The sequence below is a fragment of the Prosopis cineraria genome, unplaced genomic scaffold, assembly GCF_029017545.1.
Source record: "Prosopis cineraria cultivar Desert tree isolate PC_DT_omini unplaced genomic scaffold, ASM2901754v1 PC6, whole genome shotgun sequence".
Classification (NCBI taxonomy): Eukaryota; Viridiplantae; Streptophyta; class Magnoliopsida; order Fabales; family Fabaceae; genus Prosopis; species Prosopis cineraria.
The window spans coordinates 36817340-36838470 of record NW_026555337.1 but is presented as its reverse complement, the minus strand read 5'-3'; the positions used below and the strand labels follow the sequence as shown (position 1 = coordinate 36838470).

At 28.4% G+C, this 21131-nt stretch overlaps 1 protein-coding gene across 4 annotated transcripts; it reads left to right on the top strand.

Moving 5' to 3' along the window:
- Positions 1–9373: 9373 nt before the first annotated feature.
- Positions 9374–14272, top strand: LOC129313419 (zinc finger CCCH domain-containing protein 53-like). 4 transcript variants are annotated; one of them, XM_054956503.1, is made up of 10 exons: positions 9374–9666; positions 10106–11263; positions 11354–11533; positions 11618–11803; positions 11914–11996; positions 12075–12329; positions 12443–12629; positions 12815–13033; positions 13215–13296; positions 13454–14272. In XM_054956503.1, the coding sequence occupies exons 2-9, from the start codon at positions 10311–10313 to the stop codon at positions 13279–13281; spliced, it is 2130 nt and encodes a 709-aa protein (XP_054812478.1). In that variant the 5' UTR covers positions 9374–9666; positions 10106–10310; the 3' UTR covers positions 13282–13296; positions 13454–14272. The 4 variants fall into 4 exon arrangements, with proteins under 4 accessions (XP_054812478.1, XP_054812477.1, XP_054812475.1 ...); XM_054956502.1 differs by having other exon boundaries at positions 9376–9666; positions 11618–11797; positions 12809–13033; XM_054956500.1 differs by having other exon boundaries at positions 9376–9666; positions 12809–13033.
- Positions 14273–21131: the final 6859 nt, after the last annotated feature.

Here is a 21131-nt window from a genome sequence, read left to right as displayed (position 1 = left end):
CCAATAAAGCTCTACATTCTTGCGTTCTTATTGTGGCCTTGATTGTCCTAAGAGAATTTCCATCGACCTTCAAATCTAAGTGAATGCCCACAAGAGTTAGGTTTAGTAGAAGGGACCAATCCCTCACAACATAATGAATTAAATTTTACATATTTATTGGGAGAAATACTTACATTTAATACCCGAAAATGTTTCGAATAAGATTGATTTCAGTAAAAGAATACTTGTTGGAAACCAAAAAAAATAAAATCCAAGCAAATCAAGTTGACCTTCCTTAATGCGTCCGCATTCAGTACTTATCACTGTGATGAGCACTGAATGCTCATTAGGACTAGAAGCAATTCTGACTCTCTATTTTATTTCAAATTGATCTCTGTTATCCATTTAAATTAATTTTTAAGTATTTTTAATATTATATTTATTAAAATATAGTATATAAAAAATTTTAATATTAAATTTAGACTATTTAGAATACATTTAAATGGTTAATTTGTAAAATTTATAAATTTTTTAATATTAATTTAGATCATTTAAATTATTTTTAAACTGTCTAGAGTCTATCTAGATAGTCAAATTATAAAATTATAAATTTTTTTAACATTAAATTAGACTTTTAGATTAAAACTGTGCTGATCATATTGGTAATAATTAAAATTTTAAAATTTTTTATATTTTTTATATTAATAAATATAATATTAAAAATATTAAAAATTAATTTAAATGGATGACAAAAATCGATCTGAATTGAAATGTAAAGTCAAGATTGTTCTAACCTTGCCCATCAACTCGTGACAAGCACAGAATGCAAATCGTTCCTTTATATGCTATAAGAAAACTAGAATAAGTATCACATGCCTTGCATCAGATTTCAATTGAGACTTATAATTATAAATAATGCATTTTTTGAAAATGTTATATTAGTATTTAATTCAGATTATTTTATTAAATTTATAATTTGTTTTTAATGTTTTAAAGATTTATTAATAATTCTTTAGGAGGACTTAAATAATTTTTTAACTATTATTGTAATATTTTTGTCAATTTTTTTGTAGAACACATGATTGATCTTTTACATGATTAATTTTTAACCAGAAAGTGATCTTTTATCATTTTAATTAGCACAATGCATACCTTTAACTCCCTCCCTTAAAAAAAAAAACATAAAGCATTTTTAATGTTTCAAGCATAATTAATATATTTTTTTTAAAAAATATCCTTAATAAATAAATTATTTTATATTATTTTTAAGTGAAAATCCTATTAAATAAAGGTTAATATAAAAAGATGATATTAATTTAATATTAAATTAGATTAAAACTGTGCTGATCATATTGGTAAATTATAAATTGTTAATGAAAGATAAACGATAAATTTATAATAAAAATTTTAATGATATAATTTATATATTTTAATGATATAATTTATAAATAAAATAACCAATTCACTAAATAAAGGTTAATATGAAAAGATGATATTAATTTAAAAATAATTAATTAATTTACTGTTTAACATAGGAAATATTATTTTGTAACATCATAACAACAATCATCAATAAAATTGATCCAGTTATTCTATTATATCATTTATTAGTACTTTTTTTTTTTGAGTTATGAAGCTTATACAAAGCTTAATGATTCTGACACCCAATTCACTAAACTTTCTCATTAAAAAGACCATAACAATAGCCTCTCTTTCTCTCGAATAATTACATAGGATTTAATTTGCTGACAAAAAAGACATTTTTTTTTTTAATAATGTAACCCCACAGCAACAATGATAGACTGTAAAGAGACAGGAAAGTATTAATTTGTGGGGCATGGTGACTCAAACGTGATCTCAATGACCAATAGTGTGTCTAAGAAACGCAGAATGTATAAATGGGATTTCTTTTTAACCTGATTCAATTGACACAAAAATATTTAAATTTCATTAATTACGGGTGCAAGGTTGCGAATCTCTTTATTAATAAGATTAATAACCTTCTGCTTTTTTACTTTGAACTCATGGAACATCATTTTCTCGTAAAAGACAAAACATATATTTAAATACTCCCTCAATTCATTTATATTAAAAAAATTTAGAATTTTTTTTTTAAATATAAGAGATTGTTAGTATATTTTTTAATGAAAGACCATTATACTTTTATTAAATTAGAAAGAGAAAAAAATAAGTACTCTCATTAATTTATTTTAAAAAAATTTATTTTTTATTTACAATAATTAGGTGGCAAAATTAGAGTGTTGTTGTACTTTTAATTAGATAAGTAATTTTTATTGATTTGTATGATTATGTTAAAAATATCTTATATATAGAGACGGAAGGAGTAGTCCCTCCATTCTAAATTATAAGGCAATTTTAAAAGAGTTTTTTTATCCTGAAATATAAGACACTTTGGGTAGATTAATGTTTTATTAAATAAACCAATTTTAATATTACATTTTTCTCTTTATATTAATTTTTATCATTTCTCTTTTTAATATATTAAATGATGGGTATTTTTAAAATTTTATAGTTTTGTTTTGAAAATATAAGGTTGTTAAGTATATTTAATGAGGTTTATTAGTATGTAAAATTTTGTCAACAGGTATTTTATAATTTTAGACGGAGGGAATAATATTTAATCATAATCATGCTTTTGTCAGGAGAAATGACTTAAAAATATGTTGGTATTAATTAATCTCATAAAATTAAGGATAGATAAATACTCTCATTAATTTATTTAAAAAAATTATTTTTATTTACAATAATTAGGGGCAAAATTAGAATGTTGTTTTGCTTTTAATTAGATAAATAATTTTATTAATTTATATGATTTAGTTAAAAACATCTTATCTATAGAGATGGAAGGAATACTCCCTCCATCTTAAATTATAAGGCATTTTTTAAAGAATTTTTTCATCATAAACTATAAAACACTTTGGGTAGATTAATATTTTATTAAATGAATTAATTTTAATATTATGTTTCTCTCTTTATAATAATTTTTGTCCCTTTTTTTTAATATATTAAATGATGGATATTTTTGAAAGTTTATAGTTTTATTTTGAAAATATATAGTTGTTAAGTGTATTTAATAAGATTTATTGATATGTGAGATTTTATGTAAAATTATTTTATAATTTGAGACGGAGGGAATAATATTTAATCTTAATCATGCTTTTGTCAGGAGAAATGATTTAAATATGTTGGTATTAATTAATCTCATAAAATTAAGGATAGATAGTTAAATTTTTAGTTTTATTTGAAAATAAAATACATTTTCTGCTTATGAAAAATACATTTTCATATTTAATTATATTTGAAAATCATAAATTAAATCTAATTAAACTATAATGATGATTTAATCTTTCTAAAAAGTGTGTTATAATAAGAAGAGTAGGGAGGGCATTTGCAAGTATTTCTTCAGGTTGTTTTTACAAGACGTAGAGAGAAAAAAATTTAGTAAAACAAATATGAGAAAAGAATTTTTTTTGTTTTATTTATGAATCAGGTCATTGATTTTTTTAATACAAGTTTTTTTTATCCTTCATTAAATGATTATAAGAGAAAATATGTATATTTAATATGATTAAATTTAAGAATTTATTAAATTTTTTTGAAAGGATTAATAAATTTTAATTTTTTAAATTTTAATAAAATATGAAGAAAGTGATTTATAAATAAATAAAATCAGAGAAACAGTTTTGAATATTCCAACACATATGGCGTGTTTTTTCAAGTAACAATGGAAGACATTTTAGTCAACAGCGCAAAGTTTGAGGTTGCTGATATCTAAAACCTTAATGAGGAGATTACTTAAAGTTAATGAGGAGATTACTTCACCAATCCTTGTACTATAAAATAATTTTTTAGTACCATGTTAAAAAATACATTGTCTATTTTGTATTATAAGATGTTTTTAAATTATTTATATTTTAATAAATTAGTTGATGGCAATTTAAATTTTACATTATTTTCATATTTATATGTATCTATTATTAATAAGTTTTTTAATTAAAAATTTTATTAATTATACCCTTAATCAAGGATATTTTTGAAAAAAAAATCATATTGATTACACAAAATGACTTGTATTTGTTAGCATGATATTTTAGAGATTAAAGCATAGTTTGATCCTCTAATTTTATATAAAATTTTAATTTGATCCCTTAATTTTAAAAAGTATATTTTTAATTCTTTAACCTCAATAGTACTAGTTTCAAATGATTTTTTTTGCACCACTCATTATTATTTTAAAAAAATTAAATTCAATAAGACAATATTTGATAATGTTTTGTCAATATTTAAAAGTTTAATTTAAATTTTTTTGTGATAAAATTAACGTTGTTAAGATTAAAAAATTAAAAATATACTTTATAAAATTAAGGGACCGAAATGAAATATTGTGTAAAATTAAATGACTAAAATTACACTTTAGCCTATTTTAGAAAATTTATTTTATAACAATTAATGGACAATATATGAAACATTTGTGTTCTTTCAAAGCCTAAGTAATAAGGTTTTAATTTTCTTTAATTAGGGTTGTAATTACTAATTTTTTAATTAACACATCTTATTAAATAAGAGCAAACATATACTCCATTTGTTAAAAAAATATAAGATATTTTTAACTAAATCTCACCTAATAAAGTATTTATTTATTTTCAAATTAATTTTTATATTTACCCCTATTAAACACCCTAAAATAAATAAAATGATTCATTTAGTAGAGATACTTTTAAAAAAAAGCAATGATTACGTCTTGAAAGATTAAAAATAAAAATATCTTATATTTTTTAATATTTATTTTTTTAAAAAATGCTTTATGTTTTTAAACAGAAGGAGTAAATAATAATTTTAAAAGCCATTAACTAACTTATTGTATGTGTAAATTAGTTAAAAATGATTTGTAATTCTAAACTAGATAAAATATAAAATGTGAGATAAGTTTTCATTTATATATTGTCAACAATTAAAGAAAAAGGCCTTCGGGCTTTGTAAATACTAGTAAAATTTTAATATAAATTTTTATATTTTAAATTAAAATGAAAATTACATTTATAATTTATAAATAATAATGATAAACAAGTTTTGTCAGTTTCTAATTTTATATTGATATTTGATTGGTGATATTGATTGAGCATGATTCTTGATGTGTATGCTAAAATAATATTAATTTTTTCACTGTTGTGATTTTACTATAAACATAACTGTAGAGTGATTGCTAAAATAAAAACATAACTGTAGAGAGCGTTAGAGTCAGAGAAACGATTGAGAGAGCATTTGATTGCAAAAGCATTGACTGTCCTATAAAAGCACTTGATGACCCAATCAAGGCAACGCCATAAGCGCGTGAGTACTACTCTCGAATTAATGCTGATGATGGAATAGTCGAGAGGGCCCACAAGGCTCATCAGAGACTCCACTGGCGCGTGAACAGAAGACTCGTCCAGGAGCGTCGAACAAAACATCAAAGCGTGAGTGTGCTCTGCTCGGGAAAGAAAGGCACAGAAAATTGAAAATTGAAAAATAGTGTCAGAAGGTAGGGGCAAGTGAACGTGCACTCTTTCAGGCACAGATCTAAAATATGCTCTCATTATTATAATATATATATATATATATAAATTAAGGGAAACAATTGGAAACAGGTCCATGCATTTCACATCATATGAGAAATAGCAAGTGGGATTGTTAATAGTTTGCAGATAACAGGACTATTTTATTTTTTATTTTTTACTTTTGCCATTCTCAGTCTAATATTATAAATTAAAAATTTTTATTAATTATATTATTTAATTAAGATTATTTTTTGCAAAAATTTATTGAACAGGAGAGTATTATGGCTAATTGGTAGTATTATTTATGATTCTAACTAAAAAAAATACTATAATCAATCCTATTTATAAAATTTAATAAAATATTAGTGTCACACTTTTAAAGTGCTTTTTTATATTTCACTCCAGTTTAAATTTGAATTTTCTGATTAAGAGTAATTTTAAATGATATTCAACTTAGACTAATTTCTTAATTTTTTAAAAGTATTACTTTTCTTCTGTCTCAAATTATATGACAACTCTAGAGGTATTCTTTTCATCCTTGATAAAAAAACAATGTTTTATTAATAAATTTTTTCAATATTATCCACTAAATGGAGAAAAAATTGAGTGATTGTAATGTAATATTAAGTGTATAGATTTTAAGTTACATTAAATGAATAATATTTTTAAAAATTTATATTTTATTTTAAAAAATTAAATTTATAAAGTGTCATCACTAAAATGTATTGATATGTAAACTCTTATATCAATTTGTCGTATAATTTGAGATGGAGGAGAAGTTAACATGGCATAATAAAAAAAGACAGAATAAATTATTATTTGAGATTAACAAATGGATTTTTAAAAGAAATTTATGATCTCATATGTAAGTCACCGGCTGGCTTTTTAATGAACTTTTTCTTACGTTAACTCTGTTACAATCGATTAGAAGGAGATTTAGTATTTGATGGCGTGTGTGTGTTTGTGTGTGTTTTTTTTAATGCTCTTGAAGAAAAATAAAGTCGGAAAAACTTTTTCATTTACAAATAAATGTAATGAATTAACCATATTTTCTAAATTAATGCAAGAATTCCTGTTTTCTTAGTGTGTTTGGTTAACAAGCTTTTAATTTTGTGAAGTACTTTTGACAAATTTTAAATATAAAAGTTGTTTGGTTTATATAAAATTTTTCAAAACCCTTTGAAAATGTCCATGGAAAAAGTCATCAAAGGTCCATTTTCTTAAAGCTACTTTTGCTTAAGTTTATATTTGAAATTGAAGTTTGGGCATTAAGAGGGACTGATTATTTTTTGTTTTACTATTCCACCCTTATGATTATTTACCAAACATTATATTTTTCATAGATTGTTAGGCTTGTAGTTTTTCATAAACCATAAATTGCAGGGAGACTAGGGAAATCACACAGGAAGTGACCATAAGCATTAAACTAAAATTTTATTAGCTTAAGAAAAATAATTAGTACTACTACATATTTAATGTGTTAGACAAACAAATAAAGGAAAGTACTACCTCCGTTCTAAATTAGAGGTTACTTTTAAAGAAATTTATTCGTCTCAAAATATAAGACACTTTGAGTAAATTAATATTTCATTAAATGCGTCAATTTCAATATTAACTTTCATCTCTCTATAATTAATTTTTATCTTTTTTCTTTTCAATATATTAAATGATGGGTATTTTTAAAAGTTTATATTTTTATTTTGGAATGATAAGGTTGTTAAATGTATTTAATGAGGTTTATTGATATGTGAGATTTTATCTAAAACTATCTTATAATTTGGGATAGATAGAGTAACTTATGAGATTGGGGTAATGACTAATGAGCAAGGCTAATGAAGAGTCATTATTTATTACTTTTTTTATCTTAAATTATAAGATATTTTTAGATAAAATATCACATACTGATAAATCTCATTAAATATAAACAAAAATATAAAATTTCAAAAATATTCATAATTTAACACATTGTAAAAGAAATAAAAATTAATTATATATAGAAAGAAAGAGTAATATTAAAATTGGTACATTTAATAAAACTTTAATCTACTCAAAATGTTTTATATTTTGGGATGAAAAAATTTCTTTAAAAGTATCTTATAATTTAGGATAGAGAGAGTGTTAATTTATTATTTAACATGTGTGTAATAAAAATTACATATCATGAAATCAATGTCTTTTTTTTTTGTAATTATACATGTGAAAGTACTTTTTATTATACATTCTATCTAAATAATTTTTAATCTATCAAACTAACTTTTTTTAAAATCCTACCACAAATTTCATTGTAATATTTGACTTTTATGACTTCCAATAAATGGAAAACCAAATGGCCCTCCGTATGCTGTGCAAAAGTTTAATTCTTAGTTTTTGAAGACAAACAAATACAGTATTTTCCAACGAGTTACAAACCGTACCCTCCTTGTTAGTCTCAGATTTGGATCTCCTCATTTTCCTTTCGTTCATTTTCTTCTTTTCATCCTATGCTCACCCTTGGATTAAATTTTCTACATATGAGGTTTAATGTTTTTATTAAACTATTACAAACAAACAAATGAATAGATCTAAACTGTTAAAACATGCTTTAAGCATTTCACAACTGTAAACTAACTGCACGCTGTAATTAAAATAACTAAATGAATTTAATTAAATCTCAACTATTAAAGTTTTAATCAAGAGTGAGGATGAGATAAGGAGAACACAGAGAGAAATGATGAGAGGGTCCAAATCCTTCTCTCTTACTCTTTTATAAAATATTTTAATTGAATTGCACCCTTTAATTAATTAATTATCTTTAAAATTATATATTTTTTTTATTTTTATCATTACTTAATATGATGTCTTAATTATAAAATGTTATTAATTATATTTTGAAAAATTTAAAATATTTATAATTTTAAACTTGATACTTGAAAAATATGATTTATAATATTGACCACACGTAGTATGTAATATTTTTAATGGATTTAAATCATTTGAATATGAGATTGATAAAGTTTTATGAAGTATTTCCTTTTACTAAAGAGAGAGAATATTTTATATTTTATAAAATGATAAAATAAATAAAATACAAAAGAAGAGAATTTTATTTAAATTCATCAATCCTAATTTTACAGAGTTTAACTCTATCACTGTATCATATAAGTCATAATATGTAAGTACACACACTTTTTTGGGCCAAAGATATGTAAAGACATAAAAGGTTTGGTCAGTTCTAAACTATATATCAGGCCAAAAATAAGTTTTAAATAATATATTTTTTTAATTTTTTTATAAATTATTTTTATTAATCTTATCAATATCAATACTATAAAAGTATAAAAAATAAAAAAATAAAATTTTAAACATAACTCTCAACTAAAAATTAAGTCAATTATATAATGTTTTTTTTATTTTCATCTTTCTTAGTTTTAAAATTTTAATTTAAAATAATATAATTTTATTAACTAATGACTTATAAAATAAATTATATTATATTTCTAAAACGTGACTAATATAAAGGAGCAAGGAGCAGCTGGTATTTTATGCTCTGCGGACAGGTACGCATATTTTTCCAAAACTTCCACATAAATCTAATCTGATTCAGTGACGATTATATCTTCTTACAAATGCTTAGAAATCAAGAATTAACTTGCACTGACTAACTTGAACTGTAAAAAAACAAAAACATAACTTGAAAAAAATAACTTGACATCTTTCACGTCCGGTTTAGGCAAAAAATTTCTCAAAAGGACGTTAATGTCTACGGAAAACGTAGAAGTACAGCCCGATCACCCTACACCCTCAAACGCAAACACAGACAATAAATTTTTCTTGTTTTTAATTTTGAAAGAACATGGAAAGAAAGAGAGAGGGGCTGTAGAGAGAGAAGAAAATCTGAGGGGGCAGAGAGAGAAAAGTCCTTAAATTCACTGCCCGCACTTAGCCCAGAGCCCCATAAAATAGAGCAGAGGGTGCAGCGAGCGAGAGTAGTAGCAATTGCTGGTTCTTTCTTTCTCCTTCTCCTGCTTCTGCTCAGAAGCTATAAAGAAGAGAGTGCTTTGGCTATTGTAGTAAGTTTGACTGCTATTTTTCTGTTTTGAACAGAGAAATCCGAAGGCCACGAGGATGATGAGAAGATTATCGTTCATGGGTAAGTCCGTACTCTTCTGCTCATACTTGGGTTTCAATTTTAATTTGGAAAGGAGGATGGGAGATTTAGAAGCTGGAGGAAGGAAGAAGATAAAGTGGGAAGTGAAATCTTCTCTCTTTTTTTCCTTTTTTTAAAAGATTAAACTTTTTTTTCCCCCTGCTGTTTCTTTCTTTTGTTGTTTCTGCAACTTTTGCACTCATTACTTCTTTATAGAGGAATTCAACCACCATCTTATGTCTCTCTTATCACTCTCTCTCTCTTACGCTCTTGTAGTTGTTCTTCCTTCTTCCTTTGATCAAAGGGTAACCTCTGGGCATCCTCCATCAGTCTCCTTTTTAAACAACCCCACGAGAATACGCCTTTTAAGTCTAACACTTCACTTTCTTATTTCCCCTCTTTACCTTCTTTAACCTGCTTTTTTTGGGCTTTGGCTTTGCAGGAATATGAGAAAGCAAGACACTGTGCTACCACTCATCCTCTCAAGTTGGTAGGTAGGTCTCTTGTGTGTGTGGTTGAGAAAGAAACTTTACTTGTAGCAGCAGGACTGAGACATACATAGCCACTGGGGAGTATAGAGATAGAACAACAGATAGATACAGCACTCAACTCATCAAAACAGACAACCAAGTATTTGGTTTGCAGCCATGGATGGGTATGAAGCTACAAGAATTGTTTTCTCACGGATCCAAAACTTGGACCCTGAGAATGCTTCCAAAATCATGGGCCTGCTTCTGATTCAAGACCATGGGGAGAAAGAAATGATTAGATTAGCATTTGGTCCTGAAGCTCTGGTTCACTCTGTGATTGTCAAAGCTCGCAGGGACTTGGGATTATCCTCGTACTCTCCGTCTACACCTTCAACTCCTCCTCCATCTTCTTCTTCGTCGTCTTTCCTTTCAAGGCAAAATTCTACTCCTTCAAGGCTAAGCAACACCGGAGTCAACTTTCCTCCTCCTGCTCTTACAATCCCAAACCCCTCTTCTTCACCGGCTTGGGCTGATAACTTGATGAGCCCAAACAACAATTTGCTTGTTGGCTCTAATTCTCCGCATATCAACGTTCCATCGCCATCTTCTTCCTTACCCTTTTATGGGTCTGATCCAATTGACGAGTTTCAACTTCAGGACCAGCTTTCTTTCCTCAATGATGGCTCTCCTACCCTTGGCAGGAAGAACCCAGATTTGTTCTATCCTCAATCTGACTTATCTTCTAGTCCTACCGGCGGCGACACTACCGTTTTCCCCTCTTACGGGTGGGGCGGGTCAGTCCATCGCCGAAGCTGCTCTGTTAATGAAGCTTGTTTGGGGTCTGAGGATCCGAATTCTGGGTTGGGTTGGAAGCCTTGTCTTTACTTTGCTAGAGGGTATTGCAAAAACGGCACTAGCTGTAGGTTCCTTCATGGGGGAGGAATTGGAGATTCTGATGGTGTTTCAATGGTTGGGTCTCCCAGTAAGATTGAGATGTTGGACCAGAGCAGCCATGAGCTTCTCAGATCTAAAACTGCTCAGCAGCAAAGATATCTCATGCCTTCTTCTATGCCTTACTCTCCAAAGGGCATGAATTTTCTACTACAGCAGCAGCAAAATGATACCCAGAGGTACAAAAGTTGAGCTTCGTAATGTGTTTTCTTAAACATCAAAAGTTTCTTGAGTTATAACCATGTTTTTCTTAATGATGGGGTACACAGAGCTGCAGCCGCACTTATGATGAACGAGGATTTGCACAAGTTTGGGCGATCCAGGCTAGAAAGAAATGATTTTTCACTTAATGGAGGTTCTGGAATAGGAAACCCAGCTTCCAGGCAGATCTACTTGACCTTTCCAGCTGATAGTACTTTCAGAGAGGAAGATGTTTCAAATTACTTCAGGTTACTTCTTTTTCTGCTTTGGCCACAACATTCAATTTATTTCTGGGCATAAAATTTAACTCTTTCATTTTTTTGTTGTTGAAGCATTTATGGTCCTGTTCAAGATGTGAGGATTCCATACCAGCAGAAGCGTATGTTTGGATTCGTCACTTTCGTACATCCAGAGACTGTGAAGCTCATCCTGTCCAAGGGAAACCCCCATTTCGTCTGTGATGCTCGCGTGCTAGTCAAGCCTTACAAGGAAAAAGGCAAAGTCCCAGACAAGTACAGGCATTCTCTCCCTCTCTTCTTTTGCTCGTTCTTCTCATGATGTGATACATAGTATTATCAATCAATATACTTGAGCTTTTCTAAAATATCGTATTTCATTTCGTTTACAGGAAACAGGTTGAAAGGGGGGATTTCTCACCGTGTGGTACTCCTACTGGACTTGACGCTAGGGATCCATTTGATCTCCAACTTGGTAAGTTCCTTCTTTTTGCTTTCGACTGTCTCAGATTTTGAGCTAGCCATGAGATGCTAACTATTTCCTAAAACTTAGGAGGGAGAATGTACTATAATACTCAAGATATGCTGTGGAGGAGGAAGTTGGAGGAGCAAACTGATTTGCAGCAAGCTCTTGAGCTCCAGAGTAGGAGACTCATGGGTCTACAACTTCTTGACATCAAGAAGCAGCACCAGAGAGCATTTTCAACAGGAAGCCCAATTCCTCCCCCTACTCCCGCTCCCAACATAGTCAATCAGAATCTTGTTCTTCCTTCATTTCATGGTGGCAACTCTGAGGCATCACCAGAGGGTATCTATACTTAAGCCATTTTAATTACAGTCTCTTGCAATTGCTCTTAATTGTACTTGGTTCTTTCTGGGGATTGGAATGAACTGGTTGAGATTTATATTGCCTGATTCCAGATTGTGGTTTGAGCTCTGCTCCTGCAAGCACGGCACCTATCTCTGTTTCTCAGCAGCCACCAATGCAGCCAAAGGTGAATATTTCTGTTGGCAACGTGACAACCAATGGCGAAAATGGAGGTAGCAGTGGCAGTGATGGCAATGACAAGCTGAGCTCTAGTCATGAAGATTGTAATTTTCAAGAATGGTATGAAACTTTTCTCATTTAGAATAATAAAAGGCTGCCAGAATAGCTAACACCTTTGTTTCCATCAGATTCCTCTCTTAGTCCTTGCTAAGTGCGATCCTAGCATTTATTCCAATAATTCAATTTGCCAAATTTAATTGTCAAAAGTAATGTATTTGTCTATTTGGGTTCCTGAATAGTTGCAGTTTGGAGCATAACCTCCCAGATAGCCCTTTCGCTTCTCCCACAAAAGCTGCTGGAGATTACATGGCTACTTTCTCCAATGGAGGACCTAATGAGGCCATTGATTCAGATGGCTCAGCTGCATCTACCAACTCCGAATTTGGCGCTACAAATGCATTTCTTCCAGCGCCATCTTCTCTTGACGTGGGATCTTTCAAATCCTTTAATTGTCAGATTCCCAGGTACCATTATCTTTCTACTGGAATTGCTGTGAAGTTTTTAGATTGCATGGGCATTGAAATGTCCAAACAAGGTTCAAAGGGAACCTTGACATTAAAAAGCAAATTCAATCCCATTAACGCAATGAATTTCATTATTTAGGAATTTTTAGTTTTTACATTTGTGATGTGTGTTTTAATATAGGTTTTCTTCCGGTCATGGGAACATTGAAATGTTTGCCGGCAAGGGTGGTGGACCCATTGCCATTTAGCATCCTAAGCTTCAGGTAAATGACTTTGGATCTCTTATAATTCTGTGCTCTCTTTATTGCATCTTGTCTTTCAACTTGCATAGTGCATCTGTGTTTCTTTGTTTATTAAATTTTGGGGTCTGTCGGGTCTCATTTTGTCTGTTTTGTGCAAATACAAATACAAATTTTACAGGAAGAGAGAAGTAATGGACCAAAGAAGACCAGGAACAGCAAACAAATCTGTAGAGAATCATCACCACCAAGCCCATCAACATCATCATCAATACTATACTACTTACTACCATACAAAATGCATACGTAAAAAGCAGTTTAGTAAAGGATGTGGGGCACAGCCATTCCTTTTTCTTTTATTGTCATTATTGTACCATTGTCCATCTCTCTCATCTCTCATTTCTGTAGTAGCTGAAAGTGAATGAACCACAGGTAAAAGAAAAAATAACATAGAATCTGAGTCCATTGGTATTAGAAAAAAAGTCCCTGGTACTGTAATTTCTTCTCCCCCTTTCCTTTAATTACCAGGGGTTGGATGTATTCAAGTCTTAGTCCTATGATGTTTTAGAGCTTACAGGTATAATTAAGTCCTCGTGTTGCTGGAACAAGCTGAGAAAGCATGAAGTGAAAACAAGAAAAGTTAAAAGCTGAGTTATAACTACCGAGGCTGATTCAATCATTCAAATTCCATTATGGACAATTTGACTTTGGAGGCCAGAAGTGAAAAAGGGAAGGGATGATTGTTATTCCTAGCTGGCTAAAGCTTCAAAGTGGAGATTTCAGACGTCAACCTTTATTGTGTTGTAGTTTGTCTGTAATTCCTACTTAGTTTATATACACAGTCAACAAACCCCCTTTAGAGATTACCAGAAAGCAAAGACTTAAAGAGAAAGGTTTACAAGAAAAATCACAATGCAAAAAAGTAGAGATTTTAAGACAAAATGGTCTGTATCCTTGCCTACCCATCTCTTTTGTTATTATTTATAGATGAATTCTTGTCTCTTTGTTCCTGCAATTAAACTTTCATTTTCAAAATTTGTAACTTGGTGGGGGGTGGTGCGTCTTTATTTCCTGTGCCATTATTGGTGGGGGAAAAGGAGGGAGGTCCCACATGGATACACTCTCTCTCATGTATGGGTTTGTTGAAACTGCAAGTGAGGCCTACACATTTATAAGATGCCAGGGTGTGTATGGGTCCAACCCCACCACCATCCACCCATGTGAGAGCCTTTGCTGTATTTTCTTCTCTCAATCGATCTCTAGAGAGAGAAAGAAGCTTACATACATAGATTCATAGATTGGTATAAATTATAAGCCCTAATTTTCCTTTATCTTGCTGACAGCAAAGGACACGCACAGATCTAAAAGCAGAAACAGATGCCCACACGTATGACAAAATTGCACGGTTTCTGGAATCTTTTGGGGTCTGTGATAGTAACCAGAGTCTATGTGGTTACTTTTAACTGCCCCTAGGTGTTTGTGAAAACGCCCAGCTCAACTCTGTCTATGAAAATTAAAAAATCCCAAGTTGAAACCCCATCAATTTGAAAATAAACAAATCTTCATATTTAAAAAAAAAAAAAAACTTACAACGGAGAATTGTATAAAGTAAACTGATATTTTAAATGCCAGATCATGAAAAGTGGGCGAGAAGGTTGAAGAAGGAAAAACGGACCAGAATCGGAATGGCGCAGCTTATGGATAAGAATAAGCCAAATCTGAGGGCGAAGGCGTGGCGATGTTTCGAAGAAGCTGGGTTTGACACGGCGGCACGGTAGGGCCTGTGACTGAGACTGAGAACGATAGATCACTAGAGAGAGATAGAGCCATAGACGAGCTTCATCGATTTTTCGCATGTCTTTCAAAATTATATACAACACTTATTTTCCCAATCGTTCAACTAAATTTTAACCATCTATAATTGATACAAATTTCTTTCATCAGAAAAATATTTCCTTAATTGTTATTTTTTGTGTTGCGGTTAGGGAAGTAAAAGTTACTATGAAAAACTTTTGAATGTCTTGATATTTTTTTATTTAAATAAAATTATTTAGTACTACTAAGTACTCTCTTCCCATCTTATTTACAAGTCACAAGATTAAAAAAATAATTTTTTGGTTCTATTTAATTGTCATGCTATTAAATTTTTATTATAATTTTATTATTTACATTAAATATTGATGAGATAAAATATATTATTAAAGTGTGTTATATACATACATAAATATATATATATATATATATATTTGCAGCAAAGTTAGAAACTTCATAATATTTAAATAAAATTAATAAATTTTAAGATTTTTTTAATAAAATATGTTAGAAGTGATTTATGAATAAAATTAGATAATGTAATTGAGATTCATTTACTATCACATCTTAACATGGCATTGTCTATGAGGTTAGTATAAGAAATAAGTAGCTACCTCTCTAACATCAAAACTTCAGATTAAATAAATTAAAAATCTTTTAAATTATGTATTTTTTGTGCATTAAATTATTTTTATTAATGTCATTTTCTTGTTATATTTGAACTTCTATTATTATTATTATAAAAATAAAAAAAAGATGACAGAACATTACAAAAGCAAGAAAGGCACTAATTTGTGGAGGGAAAGGTGATGTTTGGTTGATTGGATAATGGATGTTAAGTGTGACAAGATTTTGTGTTTTGGGGACATATTTATTGTATCTATCAATGTTATAATCTTGTTCCCCAAAATTTGATTACGACATGTTTTTTCCACGTCACCCTTTTAAGGCTTTGGACTTTTTTGTGGCACAAGTGCATTGGACAACACAGAAGGTTAAAAAAAAAATTCTATTAATATTTATATTTTTTATAATTATTGTTTTGTAATATTTATTTTTTGGTAAATAAATAATAATCAATTTTTATTTCCATTTTTTATATATACTTTCTCGCTTCTCCATTACAAGAATTACACCTCCAATTAATTAATTAATTAATTAATTTTAAATTTATACATTCATTTCATATTTACCCTTATTTAATATGGTATTTTAATTAAAAATTTTTATTAATTCGTCCCTTAATTACTCGTATTTTTGAAAAAAAATCTTATTAATTACACTTGAAAACTCAAAATATCTTATTTTTTTAATGTGATATATTTAAAAAATGTCTTATAATATTGAACAGATGAAGTAGCAATTATTTGGTATGAAATACTGTTGGGATATATTTAAGCATTATTATATTAAATTAATTATAATTCTCTTAATGCAATTTTTTTCATCAACAAAATTTGTTTTTTTTTGGTAAGAGATCAATTTTTTTTTAACCTAACTCAATGCATTGAGTAATTTTGTTTGCAATTCTCTTAACATCATAGACAGAACAAGAATGTAGACGATCACATTGCAACATGCATAATTTTATATACATTGGCAAGTTAACTGGTTTAGCAAAGTACAAAAGACTTGATATTCTTTAAATAAGTTGGAAGATTTAAATATTATATATAAAAAAAAGACATTAGGAAAATTCCATCTTCTTTTCTTTTTATTTTTATAGTGCATTTGATATTTGATACTATCATATTAAATTTAAGTATTATCGTATTTCAAACAAGGGTAAATCTTCTAATTTTTTCCCCAATTAAAAAAACTTGAACTCAAGATAACATCTTAAAAATGTATTGTTCAATAAAATAGAATACTGTATAGTTGTTAAAAAAGTTCATAATTAGAACATGTTCTCATTGCTCAACATGAATGTGTTAACTATTACCACATGGACATGTCTTGAATTGAGGAGAAGAAGGGAGAATTATGATGAAGGACCGTATTCCCAAATTAATCATTAAGAAGGACCTCAAATTTACTACTAACATAGTGCAAATTTATCAGTCAAACTACGAGAACATCCATTCACATAGCACAAAATCAAAACTAAAAAGACATTTAACACTATTTACCACTCAAACAATACAAATTTACAAGTAAAACAATGAATATTTACTATTTAGGTCGATTCAATGTAATACCTAATCATGTATATCATTCGTACATTTTTGAAACCTTTTGTGGCATAAGTAAATTGATACTTAGCTTATCAATAGTAAATTGATAAATTGGAGTGACAAATTGGCCTGGTTTGTATTTTACTAATAAATTGATGTTGGAAAAATCACATCCAGTAATTATTCAAACAAATTATTTACAAATAAGGATCAATATAAAATTGATTATTGTTAAAATAAGAATGTGACTCATTTTTTTTAAATGAAATTTATTGTTAATCCTTATATGCAGATAATTTGCTCAAGTGGTCTTTGGATATACTTCTCCCATTAATAAATTAACTTGGTCTTCTGGGGTCTTATATTGTTTTTAACATTTGAAACTTTTTGCTGTTGTCAAATTCATGGTTTTAACTTTTAAGATTCTTTTAAACTGAATCAAATGATATTAACTGGATTGTTTTGGAAGCTTTGGGGTTGTGACGGTCTCTTTGGTTTTAGATCATGAATAATATTGGGCCATGTTAGTTGATATTCAATTTATTTTAAATAACACTGGGATTATTGTTCTTAACAGCTCATATTGCATTCTTATAAGCTCACTTCGAATGATTACTTGTTTCATCTTACAATGCTTGAAATAGGCATATTTAGAAGTCAGTGATTGCCATAGTAGCAAGTAGGTAAATGAATAAAAATCTGCTTAGTTATTATTAATTTAAAAACAGTTTTAGAATGAAAAAGTAGACTGATAGTAATAACTATATATGGGTAATAGTGGTACTTCATAATAAAAATTGGTCAAATTAACTGTAATTTTTAATAATCAAATGTAATATATTTTAAAAATAAGAAAAATAAAATGAAAACAACTTGAGTTTATTTTTAATTTTTTTGTTTTAAAAAACCAAAAATGAAAACAATTAAATTGAAAATACTAATCCAAATAAGTTTTTTATCTTTTTAATTTCAAAAACCAAAAACAGCTTTAAAAAAAAAAAAACAAGCAGGGCCTAATATTTCTCTTCTTGTGTTCTCCTGTTCCAAAGCTCGAGCAAGATTAGAAGTCAATGATTATATGAGCAAGTGATGTGAGGAAAACATTGTTACATGAAGATCCAATTTTAGTCTTGTCATAGCTTCCATTTGAGATATTTTATTATAGACATTGTGGAACATCATATTTGTATGGGAAAGTCAAATAACTCAATTTTTATCTTCAAGATTATGCTGATTCGTGTAGATTTAGCAGATATGATGATTGATATTTTAGGGGTTAAGTTTTGGTCTCTTACTAAATATGTTGTCCCTGATGCAGGTTTACAAGTTATATTCCATCTTCTATGTTGTGAATAGTACCATATGTTCTAAATTGAACAGAGCCAAATCGATGAGTGGGCTTGCATTTTTTGCGGTGTGGAGCTCAGTATTGAATCTTTCTTTCTTTTCTGTCATATCTTCTTGCTTTTTGAAGCCGCAAATTCAAGAAAATCATGTAAGATTTGACAATTAAGGAAGTTAATTGTTAGTGGCCAGCAGCTTTCTAAACAGTACCTGGGGTGGGGCTTGGAATTGATGAGGGAATGTTGATTTAAGCAAAGCTTATTTTTGTGCTAATGGGAAAGGGTCACTCTTCCTTATGAAATTTGATTCTCTCTCTGTTTCTTCCCTTTTAGGCAATTCTTGGAGTGATTCTGTTGAGTGTAGACAAGTCAAATGTGAAGAAGGATAGTAATATGTATAGTGATCTGTTTTCCACTTTGTTTCAGGTAGTTTGTTGAAAGCATTACATTTAATAGCCTTTGTTGAGTTGTAATGGATTTTTGAGTAATTAATTTTTTTTATATGAGATTTAAATATAATTCTCCTTAATTTGTTATGTGTGGAAGGGTAGAATGAGATAGAAGGTTTGTGTAGTATAAAGCAGCTGGTGTTGACTTGACTTTATTATTATGTACTCTTTCTAAATCATAATATATAACATCACTATTTGGTTCAAAATATATAATATGAGGTAATTTTTAAAATTATTTTTTCAACTATACTTTCACTTCATTTATTATTCTTTTTGAAAAAAATGATGTATAGAATTTTAATTATTATTATCAAAAGCACTTATATAAAATATTTAATGAGTTAAAATTAAAAAGATGTAAGTTTTTTTTTTTAAAAGATTAAGGTTTCAACTAACATTTTGTGAGAATCATAAATTAGTTACCAATACTATATATTTTGGTTGGAAGGAAGTAATTTTTATGGAGGCATCAATAAAAGTTGTTTTTTGAGTGATAAGTTACAGCAATAAACTACCCGAAAGTAGAAGCAATAGAAGAATACTACGAACATCAATTTGTTAGTTTTGTTAGTTCTTGACATGAATCACAAGAATTTTTGTTTTTTTTTTTGTTTTGATGTTCTTTTATCTTTCATATTTAACTTACCAATTTAATTTTTTTTCCTATTACTCATTTCAGTCTGATTATTATGATATATATATATATATAATGTTTTTTAAATTATAGGGAGAATATTAATGAATTATCCTTGAAAGAATTTAATATCTAATAACAGTTAATGAGTGGAATTCAAACTTTAACATGATTGAGCAATCATGATAGTTTGTTTTTTGGAGGAAAAAAAAATCCTCATATGGAATTGAAAACAAATATGAAATAATCAAAAAATAATAATAAATAGTTATTATGTGAAACTATCCTTTATTTTCATTTGTGTTTTAAATTATTGTGGTGTATCTAACTTGCTTTTAAATCCAACATCAACTACCTCTACTTTTTAAATCTCATGTGCCTCCTAACAACAATTTAATAAAGTGTTTCATTGAAGTTGGGTGGGTTTGTGCCTTTATCATGCTTTATTTGATGTCTTTTTTTTTTTTTTTACCAGCGCTTTTATTTGATGTCTAAACGATGCACAGCATGGGATTTAGTCATGATTAATTTTAAAGTTCTCTGATGAAGCACAAGGATTTGGCAAAATATGACTTCCTCCTATTATAATATTAATATGGGCAAAGCGATAAAAATTTTCAAGAAGTCACTGACTGACTGAGAGCATTTGATAGCCTAAAAAGAGAAAAAATATATGAATATTCATGAAGTTATTTTTTTAAATGTACTCGTGACCAAATCTTTAGAAGTCAATAATATTAACAATTAAGTTGTGGATATAAAATTTAACAATTTAGCCACAAATATATCAAAAAAATAATTTCATAAGCATTCGTACACTTTTTCTCATTTTTTCTCATGGAATGTTTTCGGCCGACGACTTCTTGAATGTTTTTTTCCTTTTGTCTATATTAATATTAGTTAAGAAGTTATTTGAAATGATTTCATTGACATGCATTTTCTAACCCATTAGACATAAAAAAAACAATAATTTTAATAATTAGATATATTATTAATTACATAAATAAAATAACATGAATCCTAATAAAAAAATCTATTATTTCTTAACAGTCTCAATTTTTTTTAAAAAAAGTTTAACATTCATTCATTTTTTATCTTAAAATTGAATATATATATATATATATATCTAAACAAAACTTTATTTTATCTAACAAGACAATATTATTATTTAAATTTAAATTTTATAAATGTTATTACTGGTATTACTTATAATTTTTTTAAATCAAATTCGTATTCCAGTCAAATTCCCATAAAAGAGTGTGCTGCAATAGTGGAGTGTATCATTATCAGAGCACGTGCTCAAAAAGAGACGATGATGTTAAGAAAACAAACATTAAAAAAAATTCAAGTACACTTTTGGCCTAAACATCTTACCTTTTGTAAATTCCGTTTAAAATACTGTTTATGTACAGTAAAAGCTTGGTTCTTTCTACAGTACAAAAAT

Bases quoted from the DNA above. Each gene is read 5' to 3' on its own strand.
- LOC129313419 (XM_054956500.1), top strand. From the start codon at position 10,311: ATGGATGGGTATGAAGCTACAAGAATTGTTTTCTCACGGATCCAAAAC. The intron at 11,997-12,074 runs GTAAGTTCCTTC...CCTAAAACTTAG, and splicing joins TCCATTTGATCTCCAACTTG to GAGGGAGAATGTACTATAAT. The intron at 12,630-12,808 runs GTATGAAACTTT...GTTCCTGAATAG, and splicing joins GATTGTAATTTTCAAGAATG to TTGCAGTTTGGAGCATAACC.